We start from the raw sequence: 8,993 nt of genomic DNA, 5'->3' as shown, positions 1-8,993 counted from the left end.
TGTTTGCAAAGCTCTTCTTACCCCATTGACCCCTATCCTCGTTTGTTAAACTAAAAGCACCAGACAGTACAAGTGAGCTCTTTCAGTCATCTCTATGCATATTCAGTCCCATATAATAGGCCAAAAAGATTACTAATGTGAATCAAGCAGATTATAAAGCTGAGATAAAAAAAAAAGAGTAGCTTATAATGAAGTGATCTATAAAGAGTACAATATCATCCAAAAAGCAAAGTTCTAGATATTTTCAACCACTTGGTCCCTTAAACATCCATGACGTTACTTACTTTTAGACATTTTTGGAGATAATATATACTAACAGTTCATGAACTGTCAGAAAAAGACTATAATAACTGTACTTTGTTAGAGGTCTCGTCTCAGTGTAATGTAGGACACTGAGACAGGACAACATATTTCCTTACATATGCCATGTACCTTTCCTTCAGAAATCAGTTCCCCAAAACTGGGGTGCATGTTTTAAGCAGGGAAGCTGATTTTGGAATGAAGGGCACCAGGCCTTTGCCTCTTCCTGGGCCAACACACCACCCCTTCCTTTGGGGCCTGTCTGGAATAGAAGCATGGAAATGCTGTCGGATGACTGCTGTTGTTTTTCCCTATTGTTCCTTCCCCCACTTCTCCCCATTTACTACATGGAGGGAGGAGTGGAGGCCAGTCTTCAGCAGTAGTTGCAGTTTTAATCCTTTCACGGCTGAATTGGAGCAGGGACAGAGCCTGTTCTTCAGCTCACTCCCCTTTCCTGCTTAGGTAAAAGCCACCAATTCATTTGTGAATGGGTTACAATTGTAGTTGTCACCTGAGCAGGGAAGGGAGAGGGAAATGAGCCAATGTGTAGGCTCTGTCCCTTCTCCATGCAGCCACAACTCTGGGGGAAAAAACTCCATTTTGCCTTCCCACAAATAAGGTGTGCATCTTTTTTGGTGGCATGAGTTATGCAAAAAAATATGGTAGTAATCAAGGCCAAGAGATACACATTTACTTTCTATGTTAACACTGATTTGATTCACTTTTGGTTTTGGTTTTTTTGTTCTTCTCTGCACTGCTGTAGAGGCAGGTGGGAAACATACCTAATACTGTAATGCTAGACAAACAGAAGGAGCTTGACAGAAAAGTCAAGAGCGTGAAGAACAATGTGGTGGTAAGTAAAAGACTGTCACTTGGGTTTTGCTGGGTGATATATATCCATTTCTAATGAGGAAAAAATGTTTCCATGGTCTAACTTCCTGAATCTTAAGTATAGTTTTGAATTAAAGCTCCTGGACAAGGTAGTTATGAATAAAACTGTTTTGTTTTCAGCTTAAAAAAACAAACAAAAAGCAACAACAACAACACCAGGGTACAAAAACATTGCATAAAACTAAGTCATTATCTAGCATTACTAACACTCGCATAGATAATTCTTTTAGCTCAGACCTGAATATTTTGGTAATACCAAATAAAATGTCTAAGAAGTTTCAAACATGAGGAGAATACTTTTGTTCCCTTTCAAACAAGACAGTACTATAAGAGAAGGAAGTATTTTGAGAAATCATCCTTTGCTAAGAAGGATAGAGGCTAGACTCTCAGTATGAAGCAAATCAAGTTCTCTCCCTTCCTGTGACAAGGGCAACTTCCAGGCTCGATGCTTGCTCCGGCCCATCCCCATCTCTGAGCAAACCACCCCCCTTGCTCACCTGCCACACTGTTGTTAAATACTTAGGATGTTAAATAGATGGGAGGCTGCCCTTCAAATGCCCCAGTTGTAACAGGGAAAAGTTTACATGCTCCAGCCACCCCTTAATTGTCCCATGCCTTGCAGATGTTATGCTATTATAGCGCACAGCCAGGCCGAATCCAGACCTTTGCAAGGTCTCTAACATACCACCCCCCTCCCACAAGGGCCTCTTTCATTCAGCCCTCTAGGCCGCATACACACTGCCCTACTTCCACGGAGATCATTAGGCTTGTCCTCTCACACTTCAAGCAGCGCTAGCCCAGCTTGTTGGGCCCCTCTCACAGCCCTCATTTGAGTGGCAGCTGCCTGATCACCTCACACCAAGCTAACTCTGCCCTGGCCCCTCACCAGGTCTCTGTGCCCCTTCCTGGGCCAACACTCCACCCCTTCCTTTGGGGCCTGGGGCCAAACACCCCCTTGGACTCAGCTGCTTCTTCAAAAGCTTAGCTGGCCCTACAACTCTGCCCTTTCCCTCACAGGGCTCAGGGTTCCCCTCCTTACAGGCTCAGGTGCTTCCTAAAGCCCAACTCCCCAGTCATCCACCCCTACAGGCTCAGGTACTTCAAGAAGCTTACCTGGCCTACCTGCTATCACACACTCTCCCAACCCACCAGATGGTGGGGGCTGGGGTTTAGGCACCCCAACCCACCTTACACCAGGGAGGTGTTCGATTCTGGTATTTATGTGGAGGTTGCCACACCTCAGACAGTCCCACCAGGCTCCCCTATCCCAGCAGGGTGCAGTTTTAGGTCAGGACCAGGACCAGGAGCCTCCAAGCCTTCTCCATAGCTCCTGCCCTTACCTCCAACTGGCCCAGGAGCAACTCAGCCTAATATTGCCTCCTTGACTGCTCAACCCAGACTGCTGCCTTTCTGACCTGTTTGAAAATGGCCACCGCAGTCAGCCACCTGGCAGCTGCCTGCTCCAGCCCTTAAAGTGAAAGAGCACTAAAGCTGCTCCGTCACACTGCCCTCCCCCTCCCAATCTTGTTTGATATAAAAAACAATTATTTTCTGTAGGCCAGATGCTCCAGTTCTTATTCCTGAACAAGGATTGAGCATTTGACTTTCCATATTTAAGTGACATATGGAGGTTAAATTCTCCCTCTATATAATTAATGCACAGGTTCCCCTGATCTCTTTGGAAGCATGGAACGATCAAATCCGAACTTTTCCACTGGCAGAAAAGACTGAAAACAAGTAACAAATAAGTTCGGGGAATTTTCTTTCTTTTTGATTGTAACTGGCTTACTATAAAAGTTAGATAATGATTGAATTAATCAGTAAAAGTCTTAGATGGTCTGAGAGCATGACAAACAAACCAGGTGCTGTAGAGGAAAAGGAGCAGGACTTTGCTGCATGTCTAGTGCTCTACAGTTATTATCTGTGTGCCTGCTCTTACTATAAATGAAAGTTAATCCACAGTAGCTTAGACCTCTTTAACTGAGGACTTGGCTATTATCTACTACAACTTACTAACCAGAGTAGTAGCTAACTGTCAGTAACACTTCTATCCCTTTTATCTCTCAGTACCTTGTTTATGTGCCTATGCCATAAGTTCCATTTTTAAGTGGGTGCACATGCAACCGATGGTGTTTTTACTTTGTAGGAAGTAGAACAAGACATCAAGACCCTAGAAGATGTGCAAGATGAATATGACTTCAAATGCAAAACTTTACAGAACAGAGGTAAGATTCATCCATGACAAATCTTATCAGAGGTATACAGTACGTAAAAAATTTCCAATAGGTATAGATTGTTCTAGAAATCAGACTTTAAAGACATAGGACAAATTCAGGTGGGAATAGCATAATTTTCTTTTGTTCTGCTTTAAGTTCTGAACAAACAAAAAAAAAGAAAGAAAAAAATCATATACAGGTAAATGTTTTACAGTGTTAAAACAAGGACTGCCCAACTTTAGAGCCCCCAGGAACCACACCAATGCAGTCCACATCAGGTGTACTGCATGGATGCCTTCCACTTTCACCCCTCCAACTGCTGCAGCATGCACCCACCATCACTGAGCCAGGTGTGCATGCAAGCACAACCCTCTACCATCCCCAGTGCAGCTTGCACCCACTGCTGCACTGCAGTGAAACATCCCTGCCCCCCATGTGGCCATGATTTCCCTCCACTCCCCACAACATGGCTCCAAACTCTCTGTTAGCTCCTAGCACTCCCCTGCCTTCTGGGACAAAGGCACGAAGTGCTAGTTAGAGTGAGGCACAGGGGGGATCCTGTAGACTTTGCCTGCTACTGTAGGCAGAGTAATTGAGGAAGGATGGCAGCCAGTTGAGAACCTAGGGACTGCACATAAAACCTCTGTGGGCCATCACTTGAACAGCCTTATTTTGAAAAAAGCCAAACTATTTTTAAATAACTAGAAATATCAAATCCAAAAAATCCAATGTATTTTGTGATAGTTCATTTTTAAATCCAAACTCTGGAGCTTCAGCTATCTCCCTGCTGTCAGGCATTCTGTCTGGGTTGCTAAGCTTCCCACATTATATACAGGCACCATAAAAAAGCAAGATTGACAAGGAGAGCAAAAAAGTGCAGCACACTACTTGCCCAGCCTGACTGAGCCATGTGCCAGTGAATGTTGGGGATCACTGCTCTACACAAACACAGACACATACACATATAACTGATAACATGTTTAATAAAGAGGCAGTTGCTTGCCAATACCATACATATAATCTCAAATAGAGTGCGATTCCATATGCCTTAAACTAAAAAAGTGGTTACTGATACACGTATAAGATAGAAATTCCTTCTGGGGTGAAAATGGACCTATTTGGTCTCTGCTAAAAGGAGTATTAGTTCTTCCCCACCTCCCTAAGACTAGGAAAAGTGTGGCTTAATTTTTTTGGGGGTCCTCTTCTCCCTCTGACCAATTTAGGGATGTGTTCCTGCACCATTTTAGTCCAGAAATGTTTGGTGACATGGGATTTGGACCTGGACTATTAAAGTGTTTTGTTGCTACTGTTGTAATACGTTCTTGTAAGAATGTGTCTGCGGTGAAGGACAGCCCAGTGCAGAGATATGGAAGCTAGTGTGTATGCACTAGCAGAAGGGCAGTAGCTGTGAAATTGCACTGTGCCCAACCTAATCAATCTGCTGATATGGACATGAGAGCCATCTGCAGAGATGTTCAATTAGGGTTTTTTTACACAGTGTGTATCATAGGAAGGAAATGCCTCATTCTGGGACATGGCTGGTACTACTTGTGTGGATGAGGGATTTCAAACCAGGCTGTTTTCTCAGAAGGAGAAGAGTTTGGGGATTAGTAAGTGTGCTAAGCTCTGGACATTGGCCTGTTGGGACAGTTAGCTGATATCCTTGTCTGAGTCCACTCATGAAACTCCGGCATAAAGCTGCTCAGGAACTACAGAGCTTTTGAATTTTTCTTCTCTAACAAAAATAAGGAAGTGGTATTCCCCCTCTTGAAGCCTGTCAGGAGTTCCCAAATTAGTCAAATTGCAGCAAATAAGGTCAGCTTCACCACTCCTGCCAAAATAATGGGTTGCTCAGTATCTTTCATGTTGTTTGTGTCATTGACAATATTTGTTCTTGTCTTTCAAATGTCATTAAGTGAAAGTAAAAAGAATTTTGTATTTTCCTTCAATTATATTGGTCTGTTTCCTGTTGGATTTCTTTCACAGAACATGAGCCCAATGGTGTGGCGCAAGATGAATATAAAAAAGAACAACTTGTCCTCCAGAAGATGTTTTTAACACTTGACTTTAAGAGAAAGGTAATGCTAAAGTTTATTTTAGAGGACACTAATACTTCAGTTTGAATATTTGTGTTAACTTCCATTAGCTCAAGTTATTTTAGGATGTAAAAGAAATTAAGTTTTTAAACCAAAAGAAAAAGCTTGTTTGTTGTTAGTAGTCTAAGTGCACCATTGTCCTTTAAATTGTCACTGAAAATCAAATCCCCTAAAGCAGTTTATTCTTAACATTTTGAGATTTTTCTTCTTATCGAAAATAGCCCTTTTATTTCAAACACTTTTTTAGCCAACTGAAGCTGGTGCACTTAACAGGAACGGAAATGTGTCATTTCTCATTAGTCATATTTCTCCATGATGTCCCTGGGAGGGGGGATGGGAACGAAGAGTTGTAGTGGGGTGTGTGTGCGTTTTAATCAACTATCTTAAATAGTCAAACATGCGGAACAGTATTACAAGGCCCTAGTTCTGTAATGAGTACCCTGTAGCCACCCTGATTCACTAACATGGAGGCTTTGCACAGTTGAGACCCAAGTTAGTTATTCAAGAGAAGTGGGTAGTTGATTTTTGTTTTTCTAGTCCCTCCATTTAGCAAGCTAATCTCTACTGCTAATCTCAGTACTCTTCTACTGAAGTAAAAGAAGAGTAGTTATGCTAGGAGTGGAGGTTTTCTGTTGTTCTTGATAGATAAAGCTAATAGTTAAACAAAGCAATCTGATCTTCCCTTTAGGAAGTGGTGAACAAAATAATCAATCTGTTGAACATAACAGAGCATACACAAAGTGCCTTGATTAATGAAGAACTGGTGGAGTGGAAGCGTAGACAGCAAATTGCTTGTATCGGGGGTCCTCCCAATGCCTGTCTCGACCAGTTGCAGAATTGGTAAGTTTTTAAATCAGTGGTTCTCAACCTTTTTAGACTTGAGGCATGCCTGGATAAATTCAAGACAGCTCTCAGAAAACCAAAGCCCTAATTAGGGGAAAATAGTTTGTCTTGTTATGCTTCAGTAGCAGTTTTCCAAATCATGCTTTATTGCTATGGCTGCTTCCATTCAGTTATTTTTGAGCTGCACAGCTAATATATTGCAGGGGAAAATAATCTCCATTGAAGTACCAGAGGCAACACAACAGTTCATTTAAAAAGTTTTACCAAGTACTTGCACCTTATCCAATATACAAAGCAAATCCTCCAAGAAGTAGATACCAGTTGTGCTGTCTTATCCACAAACTACATTATCATAACATCCAATTTTTACCATGACAAGTTGCGTATGGACTGTGCATTTTAGGATATATCTGTATGGCATAAGGCAACAGAATACAGACACCTTGTGGTAGTTCTGCATGCGATAGTTTTGGACCCAAAAGCAGTATAAACAGCATTATTGTGGTGCTGTACCTGAGCTAATAAGTTCCACTGAGAAGTTAAACAGTTAAGATTATCTCTGTATGCTACTCTACTACACCATGTGTACCAATGTTTTAGCAACCTTTTCAAGCTGTGGTCTGTATTGCCACCACCACCGCTTTTCCCAGCAGCAGCACAGGGAGAGTGTCTGCAACTGACAGTTTTCCCTGAAGGGAAAAGCAGTAGCAGTGCTAGGACTGTGCACCTGCCTTTCAGCCAAACTGGGTCAATCTGGCTGCTGAGACCCTTTGTCTGAAGGCTGGATAAATGGCTCCATGGGATGAATTCAGGCTGTAAGTTGCGAACTTCTGATGTAGACCCTTGTAGGCTTCCTGTTGGGCATCTAAGCACTTCTGCAGTGTAAGTCTTCCTACTAATAAGACATGTCATTGTAGGTTCACCATTGTTGCTGAGAGTCTTCAGCAAGTTCGCCAGCAGCTTAAAAAACTTGAAGAACTGGAGCAGAAGTTTACTTATGAACCAGATCCCATCACAAAAAACAAACAAGTTCTGCAGGACCGAACTCACAGTCTTTTCAGACAACTAATTCAGAGGTAACAGGGCATGTATTGGTTTTTCTTCATGTAATTGTGAATTTGTGGAAACTCTTCATTTCTACACTGAGTAGAAAGAGGTAGTTATCTGTGCTAGTGTGAAGATAAGCAGAAAGCAGGGCAGGGTGGCGGTTTGTGGGCAACAGCCAACAACAGTCACCTATGAAAGTTCATTCTTCTGTGAACCAGTGAGTGTGTAAAGTGCCATCTTGCCATTGCCTTCTGCCATCTCAGCCAGTCACATGCTAAATTAGTGTTGCTTTCAGCGTTTTCCTTATTCTTTAGATAAAATCCCACCAAGTTGAAAAGACCCTTGTTGTACCTTTAGTAAGCCTGCAGGCTGCAGTCCTACCCCTTTAGTCTTTCTTGTTTTAGGCTTAGCTGACAAGTTTTCCCAGATGGATGTACACTGGCAACAGAGCCACATAGAGCCTTGTGCAGATGAATATCTGCTTGTTGGCCTGTGCTGAAGAACCACTGATCTAGAGGTTCCATCCAAGACTGGAGTCCTGTTAACCAAACACAAAGTAAGAAGCAGTCCTTGCTCTAAAGAATTTAGAGTCAAGACAACTAGTACAAAGGAAGTGGCAGAGAGGTAAAGTGATTTGTGTAAGGTCATATAGCAGACCACTGTCTGCACTGGGACTAGACCCCTGTTTTCTGAATCCTGCTCAAGTGCCCTGGCCACTAAACTCTTGCAAAAGGCTTCTGTCCATTTAGAAACAGTGAAAAGGCCCAGATGCCACCTACTTGCATATAATGTGTTACTAAGATAAGCAATACTGCCATAGAACACTTTAGGGTGCATCTACACAGCAAAATGTGGTGTTGGTTAGAAATATCAACCAGTTGTCTTTGGCCAGTGTTGTTACACTGCTTCCAGTACCTTTACTAGCTCACTCAAAAATAATTCTGGTAACTATTCAGCTACACATTATGCAGTGAAGACATACCCTTAAGAACTTAGTGATTCCTGTTGGCTTTGATATAATTAATTAATGGAATGACACTTTTGATTTACATAACATTTTATTTCAAAATTGCCATGTTAAGAAGATTTCTGATTAATAAATAGATTGGAAGTGCACACGACATCAGTTTACTGTCACAACATTAAAATCCAACTTATTTACAACACACAATTTCTGTTTTGTCCTGAAGTAGTGTTATGAGGTTTGTAATAAAAATATCTTACTAATGGTCAAGGTCTGCTGGCTACTCCTGGATATTTCTCCTTGCCAATTCTACAGCCCTGCAGCAGTTTTTAGTCCTGCTTTTTCCTCAGATCTGAAGAATAATGAACTGCATTTGAAAGCTCGTCTAAGTCTATCCCCATCATACAGTTGTTCCAGTAAAATATATCACCCACAAAAATCCTTGCCTTTACTAAAGATCAAAATGTCCATGGCTTGTTCTTCCTGCAGTTCTTTTGTGGTAGAACGACAGCCTTGCATGCCAACTCATCCGCAGAGGCCATTAGTCCTGAAGACTGGAGTACAATTTACAGTAAAACTGAGGTAATTTTATTTTTATTTTAAGCCTATTATCTTACCAACTTCCTGTTGCCAAAA

The 8,993-nt window shown here is 41.9% G+C and overlaps 1 protein-coding gene across 1 annotated transcript in view; it reads left to right on the top strand.

Annotated features, from left to right (window-relative positions):
• The window catches only part of STAT1 (signal transducer and activator of transcription 1), a 56,437-nt gene that overhangs the window by 25,004 nt on the left and 22,440 nt on the right, over positions 1-8,993 (top strand). The window contains exons 5-10 of the mRNA XM_019523109.1: positions 1,064-1,153; positions 3,338-3,416; positions 5,394-5,485; positions 6,192-6,343; positions 7,264-7,422; positions 8,847-8,939. Coding sequence (XP_019378654.1) covers positions 1,064-1,153; positions 3,338-3,416; positions 5,394-5,485; positions 6,192-6,343; positions 7,264-7,422; positions 8,847-8,939 — 665 coding nt within the window. The remainder of the gene's footprint in view (positions 1-1,063; positions 1,154-3,337; positions 3,417-5,393; positions 5,486-6,191; positions 6,344-7,263; positions 7,423-8,846; positions 8,940-8,993) is intronic.

Source organism: Gavialis gangeticus, unplaced genomic scaffold (assembly GCF_001723915.1).
Source record: "Gavialis gangeticus isolate Ggan-Ray unplaced genomic scaffold, GavGan_comp1, whole genome shotgun sequence".
NCBI lineage: Eukaryota > Metazoa > Chordata > Crocodylia > Gavialidae > Gavialis > Gavialis gangeticus.
The sequence above is the reverse complement of the archived record's forward strand: the minus strand, read 5'-3'. Positions and strand labels throughout refer to the sequence as shown.